Raw genomic sequence first — 23,645 nt, forward strand, 5'->3', positions numbered from 1 at the left:
TTACTAAAGGGTGAAAAATACTACTGCCGCGCCAAAATAAAAATAAAACTTCAAAATTCTTTAGTTCTTTAGTTCCTCACAATATATTTTATCAGTTATTAAGTTGTACATGTACAACTACAACGTACAACTTTATATCAAACATTTCTTTTACTGTACATATAAACGATAAATTGCACCACAATTTCAAATAAAACTGCGCAAGAAAATTAACGTCCATAAGAAGAAAGTTAACTACCAAGCGCAACGTATTAATTTTAATCAAGAAACATTTTTTTTCCTCTTCTTCTGGTATAATGATTAAAAAATAATTTTACGAAATTCGTGTGGTAATCGTAAAATTATATCTTTTGCGGCGTTAAAAATTAAAGCTCGGTAATAGCGTTTAACGCAATTAAAGTATAGATGAGAAACCTTAACGTGGTTCATGAGGTGGCGCCGTACGTCATTTTTGATGTAAAGATAAATTATTTTTGAAATTTGCAACTTTCGCCTGTTTTTTTTTTCTCTTGGCTAATGAACAATTTTAAATATAAGATTAATTTATTCAGAATGTTTATTTATCTATTTGATGCCTTGATAAACACTTTTTTGATCATTATATGAAAAACCAAAATGTTTGATGATACCGAGAAACCAAAACGTTGCAACAGAAATATAATACCCCTTTTTCTACGTAAAAAGTTGCCTAAGGCTAATTTTCACATATTTTAAACTATTAATAAATAAAGGAACTTCTAAGAAACTAAATCATTTTGGTTTTTTGAAAACGAAAGAGCAATTTAAAAAGCATTTAATTATAGTCAGAAACTGTATATACTGGTTTAACAAACGAGGCATATCTCACTTCGCATGCTACTGTCTTGTTCTACATATTTCATCTAAAATCGTAAATCGTTTTATAAAATTATCCTCGCCACTTATCAAGTATGATTATAATTGCTCTAAATAACCCAGATATGCCTGTAACTGTACCAGGTTATAACACTGCATGAATAAATGGTAAAATATTGGAATAACTGTTGACAATTATAAAGTTAGCAGGTGAAACGTTTAGTATTATGTTTCGGATAGGTGACAAATGAAAATTATTGGAGTATCTGAAACTTTATTTAGGGTACATAAGAACCCACCTTATTTTGATAGTTTTAAAAGAGTATTCTAATTTTACTTCACATCAGGCAGAAGCTGACTACGTTAATATTGCAAATTCTGGTTAATAGCTTTAGGTAATTGTATATATTACATAGACCAAGTTTCAGTGCACGTGGAATAATAGGGAATGAGTAGTCCACATACTCGGGTGTCCTATTTGCCATGTTTGACTTTTGCTGTTTCGAAACTATAGTATTAAGTTTTATAATTTTTTATGCTCAGCTCAATCAGCTTTTTTTTAATTTTTTTTTAAATGCAGGTCCGTGCATTTTTTATTCCCTTTCAAATGATGTATCTTATTCATACGCTTCTCAACGTTTCGACGTATTAATAATAATAATAAAAATAATAATAATAAATGTCTTTTTCAAAATTTACATATGTAGTTAGCAATAATAACATTCTATAATTAAGTACCCGAGAAGCAGGGCGCAGTCTAGCTAAGACAGCTACTCTACTGAACCCTACTCAACGGTCATAAACTTAAGCTACAATATAAAGATTAACTCTAATAAATTTAATTAATACCCAAATAAAGAACAATATATACTTAAATAAATATTAAATAGCTAAATATAACATTAAAAAAATTGCCAAAAATAAAATAAATAATTAATGGCCTAAATTACGGAGTAAGGTTAAATGTGAAAGATATTTCTTAAACTTTGATTTAGATGACTTCTGATCTAAAGTTGACAATTCAGTTGGTAGGTTATTGTAGAGTTTAATGGCATTGTACGTAAAAGAACGTTGAAACATATTAATAACCATCATCAGGAATTTTCCCTTAATGCGGGCCTGATTTTTTTAAATTGTATATTAATTACTTATTAATCCAGTCAAAAGTATATCTTTTTGGTTGTTATTTAAAAATAATTATATAAACGCTAAAATAATATAAAAGTGGTAATATTAATAATAATTCCATTTTAGATACAAAATGACTTGGTTTTTTTAAATAAGCTTTAAAGAGTGTACAGTTTGTTTAGCTGTCATCAATTTATTTATTTAATAATCATCTGCTAAATAAAATTATTGCTACTAAATGTTAAATATCAATATTAAAAGGAGGTATTTAAAAAATATGTAAAAAATTATTATTACTGCAATGATCTGATTAACTTTTTAATAAATTTATTTTAAATAAACAATATAATAAAGAACAAAAATAAATTCAGAGCTTATTTAAAATAAATAAAGGCTAATAAATAATATGTATATAATTATGAAATCAATTGTTATTAATCTTAATGTCTGAAATGACCACCATTATTTTGAAAGCATTTTCTCACATTGGTTACAATATTTCTTTGAATATTCCTTAACGTTTGGGGAGAAATTTTATTGCACGCTTCTCTTATTTTTAAGCTTAGGTCCATAAGGAAAAATCTATGCCTGTTATATCAGGTGATCTTGCAGGCCAATTTTTAGGACTGTTATTACCAATCCAACGATGTGGTTTAAAATTGTGCAGAAACCTTGTACAATGCCGATCTCGATGTGCAGGTGCACCGTCATGTTAAAAATATTTGACGTTTCTTATTACATCAAGAGGAATATCAACCAAAAGATCCTAGCGCTTTTAATCAATTAAATTTTTGAATCATGACGAAAAGAATAAACATTTTAAAGATCAGATAGTAATACGTTCAAATGTTGGGAAATATAAGAAAGACAGACTTACAGACAGACAGACAGGTAAACTTTTATAGAGCATACAAAATTATAAAACTTTGTAATTAAAAGTAAGTTTTTAAAACCAATAGTTTTGGAAATAATAATTAAAATAAAATTTGGCGTTTTTTATAAATCACCCTGTAATTCACGAATTAATAAACATTTTGCAACGCTGTAAAAGGATTTAAAATAGGCATCAAAATTGGCAACTTTTTTCTAATTTATGCGCCCTCGTATCTCCTAAAGTCACATAAAGCTATTTGCTTTACTCTGTATAGTGACCCAAAGAAAATTCGTCATTTTACGTCCATTACTTGATACTGTTTGAGACCAAGGCCTTTTTAATTTTATGCAAAAAAAACCTAGATCTTTTATGAACCAATATGCAGGGGTCTCAACTAAAAAAATGTACAAGTCCATTTTTGAGATGTTTATTATCCTAGGATGTTTATAATCCTAGTATAGTAGGATGTTTATTATCCTACACTTGGTTTCAGCTTGTCAGGAGGTACTTCTAGATGCTGGTCGGATATGGAACTTGCCGATAATGTTACAACTTGTATAAATTTATTTTATGATAAATTCACTGGCTACATTGACCAATTCATACAAAAAAAAACAAAGCAATACTCGCTGACATCATCCAAAATTTCCAAATAACTAAAAAAATATTAAGCTAAGGTAATGCAAATGTAGATGCCATTGAGAAATTTAAAAACTTGAGATAAATAAATAGCAGTTAAAATTTAAGTTATATCACGAAACCATAGAAAATAAGGTTAATACATACTGGTGCCATTTTATGCATGTCCAAAAAAATTATATTCGCACAAAGCTATCCTATAACAATAAAAAAGTCAGCACTTCATAGGATATAACTGATGCCTCTGCTTAGTATTTCAATTCTAGTTTTCAAATGTCTACTATTCTAAATTATACAAATCACATGGTAATTTTGCTCAAGGTTAAGCATGTAAACTAAGTTGAACTCTGTTCTCTTGGTTTCAATAACAAATCTTTCTTGCCTTTTTCCATGACAAGAATACCTCCATCAACCAATATAAAAAAAATTGCCAAGCAGAGCCTGGATTACCTGGATACTTGCTGATAACAAGTTTAATAGAATGAAATTTCAGAAACTGAAAACGTTATTCTCATAATAAATGTCCATAAAAATTAAGGTAAAATATGGCTTAAATAAGGTTATTTTAAAACTCTAGTTATAGACGTAAATGACTACTAAAAACAAATAATAATTAAATGAATTAAACCAGGCAAGCGGCTCCTAATTATTCATCAAATAACATATTTCTTCTTGGCAATTACAACGCTTTCTTCACGCATTTCGTCCTCCGTAATTTGCTGATAGTTCACCAACAATAACATTTTTATTGTTATATTAACATGTTTTCTGCCTTAATTAACCATAAGCATATTAATTTGTAAATTTTTACTTCCTTTCCATAACAGGAAATAGTAAAATTGAATGAATGTACTTTTTCTGTTAATAATTTCGATTCTGGCACGATTATGGAATAAGTAGAATTTATAATTTGTTTAATTAAAGTTCTGTTTTTCCAAACGGTTGATTTAGTAGTATCTCAAGTTTTTAAAATTGTTTTTCTCTTGAGATCTTGAAAAAATGTCAATATACACATTTTTATTTATTTTAGGCAGCTTGGGCAATTTTAATACACCTTTTAGGCAGTTAATGTAATTTTTTAAGTAAGTACTGAAGAGATTTATAAGTCTTTAAAAATCACTGGCAAAATAAATATTTTGATATTAATCCAAGTTGAAGAGAAAAAAAAAAGACAGAATTAGGATTTTTAAAGAAATTGAAGAGACTTAAGCAGAATCTTTATTCCTTTTAACAAAAGTAGATCAGCAAGATTAAAACCCTTATGAAATAACTATAAAAATATTAATGTTACACATAAGCATATCTCCCTTCATCCAAATTCCAAAACAGATCTCGATAAAGACATGTAGCAATACACTTAATCTACTATCGTTTAATCATTAGCAATAAATTATAATCTTTGTTTTCTTTTTTTGCACAATTATTAATAAGCGAAGTGAAGGTACCAAAACCAGTTTCCTAAATTGACCAAAACAATTTAAGTTGTATACAAACTGCATATGTTATACATTGCATGTGTAACATTGTGAATTATTATCGCTTTGGTAGGCCACTTCAAAGGTTAGTTTTTAAATAAGATATTAAAAGATATCAGGTTTTTAGTTTTAAATAAATGAATCTGGAAAATCATTGCGTCGAACCAGCTTCAAAGCATGGAAGGTCATGGAATACTTAATTATTTTTAGGACGACTAAATAGTTAGTCTCTATAACTAAATAGTTTTTGCAGATATTCAAAATAACTAAGGAAGTAATATACTGCTGGTAGGATTTCATGCTGATTTTGTAGGCTTTTATGGTTTACGTTTTTTTTTACAATTAAAATAATTAATTTTGGCTAATGCAGTCTGACATCTTGTTTTTTTCTTTCTTGTCATGATATGAGGCCACTTCATTTCTAGAACTAAGAAGCTTTTTTTGAGTCGGATAAATATCTTGATCCTTTGAAACACTTCAATAATTATGAGTTTTTTCTCAAATAATTGGAATTGATAGTTATAAAATAAAAAAAATTTTAACATATCAAACAAAATTGATATATATTTGTCTCTGAAAAATCCTACTCCAACTTATACGAGCTATTTGATAAACTTATCCTAAAAAAAATTTGACCCCATCAAAAATATATCCACCGTGGCTTACGTTTTATTCATGATACAAACAAGAAGTTCGATTTGCGCAAAAAATATAATAAAACGTAACAACACAGGGTTCTTAGGTGCTTACGAAAAACCTCATAAAAATATATTTTTTGGATAAAAAATAACACCAAAGAAGTTTGGTCCTCCTTAAGAAGTAAAAAAGAAACAGCTGCAATACCCAATTTAATATCGTATAAGGAGCAAGAGCTCTCTGACATAACAGATATTCTAAATGCATTTGCAAACTTCTTTAAAAAATCATATGTGTTATCTGATATTTGCACTTTAACCTCTATAGACGGATCTATTAACAGTACAGAATACATCGATGTTAAAAAATATTACAGAAAGCCATTTAACATGCAAAAAAAGCTCCAAAAGCCAAAAGTGACTATTGGGCCAGATCAAATACCTGCTCTTCTTTGCTCTCGATTGTATCTATGTACTGTTTAAACTCCTTCAAGTTTTATTCAATAAAAGTTTATCCCTTGAAACCTATCCCCAAATTTGGCAAAATGCTCAATTTTAAAAAAAGGCCAATTTGCAGTAGAACATTTTCGTCCTATCTTATTTATTTGTGATTTTGCCAATGTGTTTGAATATACTCTATTAGTCTGCAAGTCTTTTATCCATTTCGATCGACAGAAACAAATTTATATGTCATAACACAATTTATTGCTGAATCCATTAGTTGTCAGATTGATCTAATTTATACATACTTTTCAGAGTCATTCGACCATTTAGATCACTTTATTTTCGGCAAAATGCTTTCTATTTTTGGTATTTTTATTTTTGAGTATTCTTTAGAAAATGTATTGCAGTTTCTTTAGTCATATGTTTCAGACTGGAAACTATATGTGTATGTACATATAGTTTCTACTTGATTCACGATAAAAAGAACAAATTCAGGTATTTTTTTGTAATGATGTATGTGATGACGTTTTGCAATTCTGTGTTATATTCTGAATACTTTTTGCATAGCAAACCATATGCCTAAAGTCAATGGTTTGTCAAATTTGACGTAACAGACTAATGAAAAATATGAAATTTAAACATACAAATTTATTCTAGATTTATTGCAACTAATTTTTAATTTATTGTTTATTTCATTCATTGCAAATAAATCAAGTAGAAATTATGATGCCAACATTAATTTTTTATGTGATTTCTGAAAAAGTAGACCCTATTATTTTCAAATATTTTCAATTTTAGAACCTACTTGATAACGATTTGTCATTAATTGTGAGTATAATTGTCATATTAGTCGAATCTCTTTTCGAAGAAATATTACACGGAGAGCGTTACTGGGACTACTCTACAGTTTGAACTTATTCCTGCTTTAGTTGTTTAATTTCCTGATCCACAAAATGCTGACATACCTAATATCGAGATATGGTTTCAAAAAGAAGGGGCACCTGCTCACTTTGCCATCATCGTTCGATTTTTTTTTATGTAACTTTTCTTAAAAGATGGACTAAACGAAGAGGACCGATTGAGTGGCCACCAAGGTCACCGGATATAACACCACTAGATTTTTTCTTGTAGGGCTATTTGAAGTCCAAATGATTATGTAAATAGTCCAAATAATGTTGATGATTTAAAGCAAAAAATTCGACAAGAAATTAGATTCGCAAGCGACTGAAAATGTGCAATTTTAAATTATTTACTGACTTCAAAAATGTACTGAAGCAAATGACAACAAATTGAACATCAGTATTAGTATATTGTGTATTACGTCAAATTTGACAAGCCACTGAGTTTAGGCATATAGTGTGCTATACAAATTGTATTTAGAATGTCCCGTAGAATTGTAAAATGTCATGACATACAAGGTATTACATTTGAAAAAATTAATATTGACGTCATAGTTTCTACTTGAGGTGCCCTGTATAGAATCTTATGCAAACAAGTTATTGTAAAAATCACGCAGGTGATAATGCTAATCGACATGTCCGAAAATAAAAGAAGAAGAAAATACAGAATTTTAAATGAATTTGTTCCTTTCATCAACTAATTTTGAGACCTGTCTTTTATGACATTGTTGTCAATGAATTCGGTTTGAATCTATCCGTAGAGTACTCAGATTCCTTAGAAATTTGCCAGTCATGTATAACTTTAATGCCAGATAGGTGTAATTAGATCCTTCCTAAGAAAACTTTCTTCATTTCAGAAACTCAAGTCTCCAGATTTAATTTTATTAAGAATAAGACCGATACAGAGAAAGCGTTGCTTCATCAAACTATTTTAAGACTAGTGGGCCTTTATTGAACTTGATCCATTGAAAGCTTATTTTTTCGGTAGTAAAGATAATGTAAAAAACTCACAGATAAACGTTTTGATGAGAAATATTTCATTGGTTTTAATAATTTTCTCATGAAATTTTAATCTTGGAAAAAAAGTCAAAAATATCAATCCCTGATTTAATAATAATAAAAAAAACTTTTAAATTGACCCACATATTGCAATGTGTCTCAAATTTACTAATCGTTATTACCAATGCATGAATTCTAAGAAAGAAATTGATGTCCACATTTAGATGCCTTAAATTAATAAAGAATAATAACAGAAAAGCTCGCCCAAAGCCCTTAAAATGAATTATATTTAATTTATTGAATTTATTTGTTGAATCATTTTTTTTCGTACAAAAGCTGTGATGCTTTTGCTGATGACTTATAAGTTTACTACTCAAATAAAACACCAAAGGAACTTTAATAGATTGGCTCCTTGCTGTGAGAGAAATATACTTCACCTAAACACCGGCATATATGATGTCCTGACACTTATCTACAAAAATAACAAAATAGAGTTTCCATATTCAATAAATAATTTCCATAATCAATAAATATAATCGTAATTTTTATGACTTTTAGAACTTGAAAGGACTCTATTAAGCACTAGTCGAATCAAAGCTTGTGCGATCGTCTGGCTTCTAGGTTATCAAGTATACATGTATCAATGTATGTATGTTTTCAATTATGTATTTGGAAAAGCTTAAAAATTTTCAAAGAAAATTTTTAAAATAACTAGATTAGACCGATAGGTTTCTATGAATGTACTTCAAATACTGAATTTAATGTTCCATAAGCGACTTCTCGGTTCAACTCACTATACTTATACTACTATATATTTGAAATCTCTTCAATATACAAAATGTCTAAGAGAAATAATCAATGTGGCTTATTGAAATTAATTTTTTTTATATGCAGTTTCATTAAATTAGATTTTTAGTTTTAAGTGAGTGTAATGATAATTTAAAAGTGACATTCTAATTGTTTTATGTTCTAAAATTAAGAAGCGTTATTGTTCATTGCTCTATAAATTGAGCGTTAGCCTGTAGATCATTTGTTGTATTTAAAAAATAAATACAAAGATTTTCGGTTTGGTTTCAAGAATCATTTACAAATATGATCTCAAATGCCCAAGTTAACAGACGCTAATCAATTTGCTCCTATAAGAACCACAACTGCTAAAGAAAATATCATACCTTAAATCAGTCGAAGAATCCACCAACAACCGGACGCAATCCAAACACCCTCTAGCGGCGGCATAGTGAAGCGCGAGGGTCGCATTGCCGTTCGGTACGCCGTGCGATTCTGCCGCATCGGAGGAACCACCTTTTTGTAGCGCCGGCATGGTGCAGGTACCGCTACCGATGGTGCTGCCCTCTCGCGTCGAGTCCGCTTCCCACAGAAGCCAGCGTAGTACGTTCAGGCGCCCGTGTCTGAAAGGAAATACAGAAAACTGTTAATTTCGTAAGTAGTACTGGGTTCATGGTAAGCTTGGAAAAGTTGTAGAAGATGGCGCTGGGCTTTTGGTGCCTTGTATAAAGGTGCTTAATTTTCAGTGTAAGTTTCTAGTTAAGTTTATATGAAATTAAACAGGTAGAAAAAAAACTTATTTTAGTGTAAGACTCATATTACAAAACCGGCCTTACCATATGAAGATCCCGAAATATTTGTTTAATATTATTAGAAACTTTATTATAAAATGTATATTTTTATAATAATGTTACTATTTTCAAAACTCATTAACAGTTGTACTACCAAAATTTGATTATAAAACTAAAATAATAAAATCATTGTATGAGTATTTAATATGCAGGGTGGCCCATTGAAAACGTACCGCAAGGCATGACAGGGTGGAAAAAAGCTTTTCGATAAAATCTAAAAATACGTCAAATATGTTTGTTAGGGAAACAACTTTTGACATAAAAACCATTTCAAAAAACTCAACCCTCTAAGCGGGGGTGACATCCCCCAATTTTTTTCAAATGGGACGGGTGGTCTAATCGTATCTCTTTAAAAGTGTCTTGTGATTCCCTATACAACGGCTGCTTAGTTTTTAAAAATCGAGTAACTCGTTCAAGAAATATGGGCTCTTCAAAGTTAAATAATAATGTGTCACGAAAAATGCAAAAAGCGATTTAATGCTTACCATTTTAATCAAGTAAATCTTATCTGTTAGAGCTGAGTCGATGGCATTTTATAACAAATCTAAGTACATATCGCCTATTAATTTTCCAGGGAGGAAAAAAGGGCCCACAATGAAATTTCCAAAAATACCAGCCCATACAACTTCTGGAGGGCTGTGTGTGTTTCGTGGAAAATCCTTGGATTGTTGTCAGCCCAATAACGGCAACTGTTTCGCGAAACTTTGTAATCAATTCCCGAACAATTTTCCCAGAGAGATATTTCTCAGGATGCCGCTCATTAAATAAATCCGCGACCCGATTTCTACACTCATTGTTTAAAAAAAAACTCAATAATCTCTACTCTTTCTGCAATTGAGTACACCATAATTGATCATAAATTTAAAGGTTTAACAATGTTTAAACACAAAACAGGTATTCAGCAAAACTACTTGACCTAATTTAAAGAGGGAGAAAGAAACCGGATATTTTTATTCACTAAATGTGAAAGAAAGAGTTTTCCGCAAAAACTACAAGTTCATTTAAAAGACAAAAAATTGTTTCTCGCATCCTTATCGTTTGTTTACTTGAATACTTTGATTACTCTTACACAATGTTTTTGCTTATCAATTTTATTGTTTATTTATGTACTGTGAAGTGTGTGGATGGCTTCTAAAGGCCTGATGATGCTCTAACTAGAGCGAAACACGTGTAGCCCGTTTTATTACATGTTGTGAGACCGTGACTTGGTGTTTTTCTTTGTTTTTCGTCAATTTTGTATGTTGGTCTCTTGGAGAATAATGAATGAGATTTTTGGACTAAGTATAACTGTTTTGAAGTTTGAACATCAGATTTGATATTGTGAAACGCTTTACAAAAATCTAAATATATGAACTACTTATACAATTATTTTATTGATTTTAGTTTTCAAATATGTCTCGGTATAAATACAACCATGTTGGAGTTATTGAGTCGTCTTTCTATGTTTTTAAAAAAAATTTGATATTGTTCAAGGCCCTACAGAAATGTAAATACATTACAAAACGCATATTTCGATTTTATTGATCTTCATTTCATTAAAAGATAATGAGGTTATTTATTAAAAAGGTAATTTTGAATTTGCGAGGTCCTTGTATAATTGATTTTTTTTTTCAGATTTTACCTTGTTCACTAAAATTTTATTGTTTTATTTTTCTTAGCTTAATCTATAAAAAACTCATTTTTGTCGAGACAAGAATTTATTTCTCTGTTTAACTGATTAATAGAAAGGTAATTAATTATATAAGTAAAATGAAGAGTGGAATAGAAGATTAATTTGACCAAAATTCATTGTTTTATGTCAGGAAACAGGTCTTCAGACATCAATGCTCAACAGCTACCAGGGACCTGTGTGACAAGATTCTGGAGAATTTTGAGTTTTTTCCCGAAATCGAAAGATTTGCCAAAAACTTTCGATTGCGTTGAGCAACGTATACTTCTTTAAAAACTTATCTAGAAAAGATGTGACAGTTTAAGTATTACCTACTTTAAAGGCAAAAGTAAAAATGTTTATTTTGAGAGTGATAGGTCTCAGAGTTTCATGATGACACACGCATAGCGTGCCACCGGACTCTGTTCTTGGCCCCATTTTCTTTCTGGTGTATGTCGATGAATTTCCCAGCAGTCTGAACTTAATCTTTATGCTGATGACACATCCTTAATTGCTGATAGCAGTCTACCCAATCTATTGTAGTTGTTAACACTGTCCTTGGTGTCACTCTAGATTCTGGGTTGACCTGGCCTTTCCATGTTGACAAGTCTCATTTAAGTTATTAAGATCTCTATTGGCCACATAGCAGGGCTGAATATTTTAGATACCTCTACTCTTTATTGACCGTACTGGTTTGTTTAATTGGGGTCACTCTGCTCATATGTTCAAAATAGTTGCCTTTTAACGCAGATGTATAAGAGTGATTCCTACTCTAAACTGGAGAAACCGTTGCAGCTTACATTTAAAAAAACTGATAAATCTTAAAGTGTGTTGTGCCTACATTCTCTTATGCTTTCTATTTGTTAGGAAGAATCCTGAAAAATGTATAACCCATACTGAAAATCACAAGCACTTTAGCAGAAACGATGGTTTCAGTCTTGGTACCGCGGTATTAGAGGTCTTACAGATCCCGTAATGGTACATCTTACATATTTGGATTGCCTGTCTCTATGAGCCCTTTCTGCATTTAAGGCCAAGACTAAGAAGTACCTAATTAAAAATGCCTTTTAAACATTTGAGGAGTAGGTCAAACTTTGCTGAACTCCTGAAACCTAATTATTGTTTTATGCCTTGTATTGTGTGCTATTTTTAATTATTGCACTATTAGTTTCAAGTAATTTTAGACACAAATAAACTTGTATAAAAATGGTTTCCTTGTTGACAGTAGTCGTTCATATTATCTCAATGAAAAAAAAAAACAAAAACACTAAATTTTCGTAACCTTTTACATCTTATGATATACAATTTGTTATTGTTTGAATACCAACTGTGTAAGTGGTAGAAAGCGAAATGATTTTCGCGGTCGTAAAATCGTGTAAAAAAATTGGTTCGCGCCTATAGTTACCAGCTGTTCGATATGACGCCTTTAATTTTACCATACACTAAAAATGATCACTTTCTCTTAATTTGTTACTTTTAATTTATATTTACTTGCTGACGTTTAGGAGCGTTTTATTATTCATAATTATGTTTGGTTAACGACGTTTGCTAAGGAAAGGACTTAATTAAGATATTGGGAAATGAGCTCTTATGCGGGCACCATTATACCTGGGAATGAGATGGGTTATAGTTATTATTATGTTATGGTTATTTTCTTCAACTCTAATGCAGTTGATTTATTTATTATTGTGTAAATATTCTTTTGCATTTAATTTTTGTATATAATTTATACCATAAATGTTCTGATTTTATTATCACTCTCCTTATTTCCTTTACTTCTTAGTCTTTTATTACGGCCTAAATATTTTTAAAATTGCAGTTTTTAAGTGTAGTTGAGCTCAGAAGCGTCTATTCTTGAAATTGAGTTGAGTGCAATGACCATATTAAAGACTAGAAAATATATTGAATTTTGAATTTTTTTCGCCTTTACTGAATCATGTTTTTTTTAGTACCTTTCATTGCAAAGAGTATCTTCTTAGGACCTGAATTATCTTGAAATTATATCATGTGTAGATAAATAGAAGAAAATAAATATTTCTTGGAAACCTACTTTAATAAACTCAAGATATTAGTTACAGTCTTGTAGGTATTTTTAGTTTTAATAGGTGTGATAATGTCCTTATTATGATGCAATATTTCACCTAGATTAATGACAAATAAATGTAATTTTAATACTGCACACCTAAAATGTTTATATGATTTATATTTATGAATATATAAGTCCTTAGTCAAACAATTAATCAATATTTTATTAATGCTAATACATATGCCAATATAAAATAAATAATATACCAAAAATGGTAATTTTTAGATTATTAGCTAAGCTATTCATATTTATTTACGGCTAATAGGTTTAGCTGAATATATAAATATATTTACATGGATTAGGTTTACATGAAATTGACTAAAAAAACAAATAAAAAAAGAGGAATATAAATTTAGAAGATATATTGGTAAAAGCTAATATCCCAAGTAAGATGACTCGCCACACAAATTAAATAATCATGAAAATAAATTCATATAGAAACGAAAAAATATTCATACATATTTTTAAAAATCGTACATAAATAATTAAACAAAAAAATACAATAATAAAAAGTGAAAAATAAAGGACAATAACGTTTTGCACTTTTCCTTACATAAATTCTTATGTTTTGAATGTTGACTGTGTAAGTAATTTTTGTAAAATATTTCTTGTATTTATTAAGTTGCCGTGACCATTTTGAGAAATCGTATTTTTTACGCAAGATTTTATAAATTTTCCTACCAGAAAAAATATTAATATTTCGGACACTATTGGATAAATTTTTATTAAAAGTATTATTTTGTCATTATTCTTTCTTAGTCTAGGAGCTAATATAAGTTAATTTATTCAAAAATGGCAAAATATTGATTTTTTGTCACCACTGAATGTGTTTTCTCTATTTCAAAGATATTATAGTAGATATATGTTTTATAAATTGCTTCTTTACTGTCACTTTTTATGGTACAAGTTTTTATAATTTTTTTTAATTTATTCTCTATTCTGCTATATCTTATTTATCTATTATTGCCTTAATTATCTTAAAAAATATATTTTTCATGTAGTTCACTTACGTTTATGTTAGTACTATTCTTTTTTTAGTAGAAAAAAAAACTGTTACTTAAAAAAATCTCACCTATATAATGCATAATTTCTCTAATATTGCCTACAATATATTAATTCTAAAAGCTGACATTTCCTATTTATTTATTTTATTTACACTTTTCAGACTATATTACCTGTATTAATGTAATATAGTCTGTAACTATATTAATTGTACTCTGTAATTCTATTACAGAGTACAATTCTAAATCTAAATTATTACACTGAAAAATAAACTAAATATACTCTATAAATTATTTTATAGTATTAATTTATTATGGATATTACAATTACTAAAAAGAGGAGAATTGAGATGTCATCGGCAAAAATTAAACATAACTATTAAAAATATGTTTTCTGTCTAATGGTTTTTTTTTTTTACTTTTTTATTTTCCACATTCCTACTCCCCTCTATTTTATTACTTTATTCCGAATCCTCTTGAAATTTTTTTTTCTATTAAGTATTTTATTTGTTATCTAAGAAAACTATTGTATAAACACATTATAAATAAAAAATAAAGCAATGCATAAACATTTAGACAATTTAAAAACAACAAAAGGACTTATTTTTTTGCCAAAATTAAAACATCTATGTTTTTTTTTCAGTACTTGATGTTGTCTGGAAGTAAAAAAAAATAGTTTTAATTTGATATTATTGCTTCATCTTCTTCTGTTCTACTTCAGACATTTAATTTTTTTTTATATAAAACAACTTTTATTACTGACCCGAATTACATGTGGTTACGGTCACGTACTGCGTTAATAACCTAAAAGTGTGATTAATATCGGCATCCTTACTGTGAATTTTTGTATCAGGGGGAATTTTTTTATAACAACGATTAGTGTACTGATGCAACTACCTGTTGGGCAGTCGTTTGTATATTATTACCTTGAATATTAAATTTTTCCGTAGCATCTTTAGGGGTCTTATATCTCCACCACTACGTAAAACGTGTCTTTTTCAAAGAAGGTTTTCTTATAATATTTGTAAACTGGTCTCCAATCATTCAAAGTACTAAAACCTTTAAAATTTAAAAAGATGTTAAGACGGCAAATGTTTCGTGAATTTATCTAATAAATACAAAAGTGCAGCGCTTTTAATTTGTTAATTATTTTTATTTTTTTTCTCACCTTTAAAGGTATAAGTATAGGTGTTTTAATGTAGAATTTATTTTGGTTTTGTTTCTTTCTTTATTTTTGAAATGTATTACTCATGCGATTTCAAATTATTGTTAAAGTTTTATGTTTAATTATATAGGGGTTAATCAATTTGTAATTGCTTTCATCTCTTTTTTTGCTATTTATACATTTACTTGCTCATAATATTGTATTGATTATGCTGCAAAAAATAAACGGCAATATTTTTTTTGGGAAAAATTTAATTATTTTTAAAAACATATAAGGAAAAAAAGTTTTATTCACGATGTTTACTCAGCAGGCAAACAAGCTATATTAAAATTACTGCAATGATAATTTTTCAGTGGATTTTAACTTTGAAAATCACTATTGAGATAAAAAGAAAAAGATAAATATGCTATGGCAATAAATCAATTTTTTATACACAATTCCTATTCGGTGGGTGAGGAAAACAGCAGTCTGCAGTAAACTCACTGCGATGATAAATATTTAACCATTCTCAAGGCGATAAGTAAAATATATTTTTTACAATATTGAGGCACACGATTTATTAAAATGAATGCAAATACATTTATTAAGATTTAAAATAAATCAATTTTTGTAGTAAAAAGAAACTTTTTAACTTTCACTTTAATAAAGCAAATAGGGACTATAAGGACTATATAGCAAATAGGGACTATATATAGGGACTTGGGTTACCGAAAAGATGGAGTGGTCACGTGATCGTTCTGCGCCGGAGGTGTGGTCTAGACTCTCGATAGGGTTCATGACTTGGGGTTTTATTTAATTTTATTAGTCGAGCGGCTTTAGATCGTTTTGGTTGAATTTTCTGCTATTCGAATATTTGAATCTTCGCAATATTGAAAAGTTGAGATTGTGTTTATTTTCTTGTTAATTTGTTAATTTGTTTGTTAACAAATAAACAAAATAAAACATAAGTGATTATGAACAATTAAATAAAACATGTGATAACGAGCATCCAGCATACAACAAAGTGCAAAAAGTCCAGTTTACAGCAGAAGCAGGAGGTAATAAATATTTTTAATATACAGTGTGTCCCAGGATGAGCGAATTTATTTGTGAAAATGACAAAAAATGTTGTGGTTAAAATTTGACCGTTTGGCATCCAGCCCTGCTTGATTAAAAAATAAAATTTAGCATATTATTATTTTCTTAAATTTTATAAGTAAAGTGGAGGGTAAAGTAGTAATTCTAGGCAAGATATAAAAAAAGTTTATAAGAAAAGGTTGTTTAGAATGCAAAATTATGCCCGAATACCGCATTTTATAACCATAGACCTACTTTGATTTTTACGTTTTTGTACCAATGAATTTTTTTATTCATATTTAATTATTAGAGATTGAAATTTGTAAAAATCAAAGTAGGCCTATGGTTATAAAATTCGGTATTCGAGCATAACTTTGCATTCTAAACAACTTTTTCTTATAAACTTTTTTTACATCATGCCTAGAAATACTACTTTACCTACTCATAAAATTTTAAAAATGCTCGTACCAAGGCTTGATTTTAAAAAAATACAAATATGCAAAATTTCATTTTTTAATCAAGCAGGGCTGGATGCCAAAGGGTCAAATTTTAACTACAAATTTTTTCGTCATTTTTACGTATAAATTCGCTCATCTTGGGATACACTGTACAGCGTCTGTCCAATTAATTTATTATAATTTTTAAAGAAAGCTAATTTTCATTAAAAATTATGTTTTTTTAGAATATACGTTTTACACAAGTTTTTTTTTAGAAGTTGGTCATAGTAGTGTTTATAACATTCTTCGGGAACATGACGTTTCTCCTCAATTTCAAGCACCAAAACAGTACAATAGACCCCGAGCCATTTTGGATCATGTAGATAATGACACAAAATGTGCGATCCGCAGGACAATCCATCAATTTTTTTTTAGAAATGAACCGCCAACGATTCAAAAGATTTTAGCCGCAATTGAAGAAAACGACGCAATTTCTATTTCTTTTAAAAAAAGCACCTTTCGACGCTTACTACAAGAAATCAGTTTTAGGTAAGTTTATAAACGGCATTTAAGATAAATAAAACTCTCGATAAAACCATTTTGATCATATTATTAATTTTCGCTTTTTTTTTAATTGCAGTTATACAAAAAGGAGTAGAAATTGTATGCTTAAAGAAAAAAATGAGATAATTTGCTGGAGACGACGTTACTTGCGGTCTATTAAGAAATATAGAGAGCAAAATAAAACCATTTATTTTTTGGATGAAACCTGGGTCAACGCCGGTCATGTGGTTCAAAAAGTATGGAAAGACGAGACCATAACCACTGCTAGAGCAGCTTTTGTCAAAGGACTGTCGACTGGACTGACGTCACCATCTGGTAAAGGAAAAAGGTTAATAGTTCTCCATATCGGTTCAGATGAAGGTTTTGTTCCGGAAGGCTTACTGGCTTTTGAATCCAAAAAGACCACGGACTATCACGAAGAAATGAATTCTGAAGTTTTTGAAGCGTGGTTCAAAAAAATTTTGGCCATGTCCTCAAGGAAGAGAAGGGAATGTGGACTATGGATGCCATGATGGAAGTCCAAGTAGAGCCACTTATTATAAGTAATGTACATGATGATTCATCAGATTCAGATAGCGAGTAATTTTTTAGGAAATTTTGATTCATGTATTACTACTATTTTCCATGAATATTTTTTATAAATTAGTTTAATATAGTATAAATACATTAATTACAATAAACTTTTTTTAAAAAAAAACTTGTCTGAAATATTAGATTTTCCATCTATCAAAAAGAAAAACAAAAATGTTGTTTTTTTAAATATTATAATTTTTAAAAATAATTTTAATTTTTTACATAATGTGTAAAAAATGTATTAAAATAAATGTAGTATTTGTTCTTTTTTTAAATAAGGAACAAATATATACTTATATTCAATCTATAAATTTAAATCTCACAGGCCTACCAGCGCAGCCCCTAACTTGTTATTCCTTCTTTCATTTTAAAACACATATTTAAAAAAAGATAAAAGTTACTTAAGTAATTCTCAAATCCAGATTAAGATCATAAAATTATATTTTATAATGGCCGGGTTTATCAGAAAAAAGCGCTCCCTGAGCGCTCGATTGTTGCTCAGGTATGACAATTTTTATTGGTCCTTACTATTATAGGCAAAACTTCCAGCGCTCAGGTAGCGCTCGGTTCTGATGAACTTGGCCAATTACACCCTAAATGTTTGACCTGACACGATTACTTAAAAGGATTACTTATCCCTTTTCGGTAAACCCCAATATATTAACATAACTTTGCATAACAAACAGGCGATCGTATTATATTTAAAAAAAGCTGCTTCGGCAAGACAAAGCTGTACGGTAAAATAATTTAAAATAAGTAGTCATAATTCTCCTCGTCTAAATCTGCCAAGGTTGCATCGATGGGCGGGCCTATATTTCGCGCACATCATCTACTCCATCTGTTCGGTAATCCGACTATATCCGACTTATTATACATTATACGACAGACATTATAATACAGTATTTTATACATATTTTAAGGCAACAAGCCCTTAAGATCAATGCTGAGAGAATAAATTTTATTATTTCTAAGACTGCAAGTAAAACATATTTTTTATTAGATCTAGGCAATATTCCAATTACTGCAATGATATTTTTTAACGCCTATTTAGTGGATAAATACTTTGTTCGGTGGTTTCCAGTAAATCAATGTTGAGACATACCTTTCGTTACTTTCTTTTCCTTAGGTAAGAAAAAAAATAGTGCAGTGATAAGTTTTAAGCCAATACGAAAAAAATACTTTTTTTACTGATTTCAAACCAACAGGAGCAATAATTATTGTTTAATTTTTTTTTTTGGTCAGGATGGGAAAATATTAATAATATATAAAAAATATCACTTCTGTTGAAGTAAATCTTTTATGCTCTTACCATAAAATGTTTCTGGAAAATTTTTCATATTGACGATTCTCATACTGCTGGTATTACCTTGAATTTTATTAACAAAACTACTGCAACCATAAAGCCGATATTCGATTGAGGAACTTATCAACAACCGAGCAGTTCAATTCTTCTTACCTTACTTAGACTCTTACTTCTCTTTTTTTAGGGAAGTAAGACAAAGCTGCGTTTTAGTACCAATGTTGTTCAACCTCTACTCGAAAAGAGTGTTTTTCAAGTCGGTTTTAGATAGCCCTATAGGTATTAAAGTAAACGGGATACATCTCAACAATACCAGATATGCAGATGATACTGTAATAATCACAGATAATGCAACGATCTTCAGGAATATTGAATGACCTAAATGAAACAAGATTATGCCTGAAAATTAATATTAAAAAAACGAAATTTATGGTCGTGAGTAAAAGTGTTATACCACAAATCAGAATTCGGATAAATGAAAAGAATATTGTGCAAGTGGCGCAAAAAAATACACAAAATATAAAATAAAAAAAATATGTGAGATTCAGTATGAAAAATCTAAACTTCAAACTCAGATACAGAACTATAATATATTACGTTTGATCAGTTATTTTGTACGGTGTAGAGGCCTGAATAATAAAACCAAGTTCTATAAATAAATTGGAGGCATTCGAAATGTAATGTATGAAAAGTTTGCTGAGAATCTCATCGGTAGATTACAGAAGTAATGAAGATGTTTTTCAAAGCACACAAATAGAAAAATAGAAGATCGTGAGGTTTTCGAAGTAATAAAACGTAGAAAAATATCATACTTAGGACATATTATGAGAGGAGAACGCTATGAATTTCAGCACCTTATCTTTCAAGTACCTTAACTTGCAGGCAAGAAATAGTTTCAAGAATATTAGGCTATGGGTGGATTTTTCAAGAACTCCAAAATGTTGTTATTGACAGAAGTATAGAACGAACGCTTTCGCAAGAATTTGCGTGGCAATCGAAAAAGAAGAATATCAATTTTTGAAATTCAAGTGTTTTAATTTTTCTAGACAGTTCACCCAAAAATGTAGTTGAATTACAAAAAGTTAGACATATTTTAATAAAAATGATATTAGAATTATGTTTTTTGGGCATTTTTGGATTTTCAGGCAGTTTTACTAGCAAAAATAGATGATTTGAAATGTTTACTTTATGTTTTCAATATCCTAGACTGTTGTTCCCAAACATGCAGTCTAGGTAGTTCAGCCAAAAATTTTATTGAATTCAAGAAAGTTATAATATTTATATAAACTATGTTTTTGCCAGACCTTTGTAACTTTTCAGGCAAACTTTACAGGAAACAACCAGTAGATATGATATGTTTTTTTCATATTTCCATTATCCTGGAATACTGTTCTCAAAAATTTAAGTCTTTTATTGTTTCTAGGCGGTTCAACGAAAAATGTCATTGAATTTCAAAAAGTTAGAGTATATTCTTGAAAAAAAAATATAAGAATTAAGTTTTTTCTAGATATTTTTTTACGTAGTTTTACAAGGAAAAAGTTTGTAAAAGAAAGAAAGTAAATGAAGTACAAGGTAAAGTAATTTGTGGGGTACCTCAGGGAACGGTGATAGATCTTCTACTTTTTATAATATACGTTAATAGTCTTTTAAAAATAAATGACATACAGGAGATTGTAGGTTATTGTGATGATACTATAATGATACGGCAAATACGTTGCAAGATTTAAAATACACTGCTGAGAGACAGCAATTCCAGCGTTTTCACCTAATGTAAAGAAAAAATATATATTTTTACATCTTATACTGGTAAGCTTCTTAGAATGGGACCGTTAATGATTAATCCGAAAATCCAATTTCCCGATTATTTAGAGATTAAACACCTGATGGTGATCTACTATTCGTTCATACAATCTCAACTTATTTACGGAATACCAGCTGGGGAGGAGTTAGAGATTTTCTTATTAAACCGCTAAACATTATACCAAATTGGCTATTTTAAACGTTTGAAAAAAATTAATTGTTTTCAATTGATTTACTATTTAAAGAAACAAAATTATTCGATATAATTGAACATAAGACAATTTATATGAACGAAATTTACTAATGAGCATTTCTAATAATAAAATAAGCTTGGAGCCTTAACTCATCCCCATGCTACAAAAAATCGCGAAAATAGAGTATCAAAAAAGATATTTTATATTTATTGGTCCTTAGGCGTTTAACTGAATGCCATATGATCACCAAAATGTAATTCGAGAACAAATTGAGTTTTATTTATAAAAACAAAATTAGATTAAAATACACTAAACTCGACCTTTATGAACCTAATTGTGACTTTTCCCAAATTAAACTGCATCTCGAATTTAGACCTTAGACTATAGAATTATTTTATATGTAAATTATTACCTGACCCTAAAGATATCATATCATCATATCATAGACATCACCCTAAAGACATTTATAATTATAGTTAGTTTAGTGCAGTACAGTACAATATAAAAAAAAAACTCATTGACAAGTTGCCAATAAGATTAACTTCTGTGATTTTTTTCGTTTATTTCTAAGTACCTATTTATGCTGAATTGTAAATATTCAAATAAACGTATTATTGTTATTATCATTTTCAGCATATTTTTCGCATGCTTGACTATTTTTTTAAATAATTTAAATTGAAATATTTGATTTCTTCTAGGCAGTTCAGCCAAGCATATTATTGAATTCTAAAAAGCTAAACTATATTTTTTTAACAATCTCTTTATAATCTTGGACGAAACAGAAATTGTTCTTCAGATTCAGATCTTTATAAGCATAAGTCTTTCAGTTATTTAAAATCTATAATATGGGTAAATAAATATCAACAAAATTCTATTTAAAAAAATTAATATAAATGACCGATAAAAAGTTTTCCTACATATAAGGAATGTAAGAAAGCTTTAATAAAATATATGCATCTCCTATATGGCAATATGTTTATCCTTGCAAAAAGTTTGTCAATACCGTACAAGCCATTGTACTAACATCTAGCAGCATCAATTCAATGACCACTACTATCGAAGCACATAAATGCGTCCATGAATATTTACGAGCAATTCAGTTACATATGCTTGCCTGGGGCAACATTTCTTTTTACTCTTAATAGCCTTTGGTACTGGGGTACTGGTGAGGCCGTTCGTTCACCTTGGTACATGGTCATGAAAGCAATTTAAAAAACCATATCAATTGATATTAAAGAATTTAAGTATTTTTGAATTACTGTTAATTAAAGAAAACTAATTCCTCTGTATACCAAAAGCTATATATATAAACATAATAAAAATCTTATTAAGTAAAATTAAAAAGTGTATTATTAATATGTACTTCCGCCAATCATGCACCGTGACTACGGGTTACACACTTCGTAATTTTAGGCCATTACAGTGGCGTAGAATAATTTTTTCCCAAAATGACTCTTTTTTGGTTTATAATCTTATAAATGCATCACGACATAATTGTTACTACATACGGCATTCAGTCGTTACCTATAAACAACTTGCTCCTTATTGGTTCGTGAGGCAACACTTATCATTCTTCTCGGGCATACGAGTACCATATGCTGTCACTTTGGCAGTAGTACTTGAATTGCGAATTTACTTCATTAAGTTGGTACCGTTTTAGACGTTACTGGATTTTGTTTTTTTTTCTAGGCTATATGTCGATATTTTTTGAATCATAAGATATTGCTACGCTATGCAGTAAGTGGTGATGGAATTTTTCTAAATTATTTTGTTTGACCACAAACAGGCGTTATTTTATATTTAAATAACACACAATTTCTGTATTTATATATTTATAAAAAGTTTCCCTATGTTACTATAAATTGCTATAAATTATAATATAATAATAAATTATTTATTGTTTCTTTTAATGCTTGTGAATTGGCGAAGTTTAAAATTACTGCAGGTATTGAAATTTAGGATAAAGGGAAAATTATTTACATTACGTCCAAGTCAATGTATGAGATTAATTTTTCCCTTCTTAGCTTTAGAGGATGTCTGGAAATTCTGTATAATAAGTAAGTATGATGCTGAGCAGTTTTAAGGTTCACTGTTGGAGTTTCAAGGAAATAGTTGAATCTCAGATGTCAACATGATTGCCGATTGATTTGTAGAAGACGTAAAGGGAATAATAGGTGCTATATCATACAATTGACAATGGGGCAACAGTATAAAAATAAAGGATGGATAACATATGATGTAAGATAAATGATGAAAG

At 29.2% G+C, this 23,645-nt stretch overlaps 1 protein-coding gene across 3 annotated transcripts in view; it reads right to left on the bottom strand.

The window, feature by feature from the left end:
* The window catches only part of LOC126737079 (espin), a 101,548-nt gene that overhangs the window by 45,634 nt on the left and 32,269 nt on the right, over positions 1 to 23,645 (bottom strand). For all 3 annotated transcript variants that reach the window (XM_050441777.1, XM_050441776.1, XM_050441779.1), the window contains one exon: positions 9,100 to 9,336. In XM_050441777.1, the coding sequence (XP_050297734.1) occupies positions 9,100 to 9,336 (237 nt within the window). The remainder of the gene's footprint in view (positions 1 to 9,099; positions 9,337 to 23,645) is intronic.

The sequence above is a fragment of the Anthonomus grandis genome, chromosome 6 (assembly GCF_022605725.1).
Source record: "Anthonomus grandis grandis chromosome 6, icAntGran1.3, whole genome shotgun sequence".
NCBI lineage: Eukaryota > Metazoa > Arthropoda > Insecta > Coleoptera > Curculionidae > Anthonomus > Anthonomus grandis.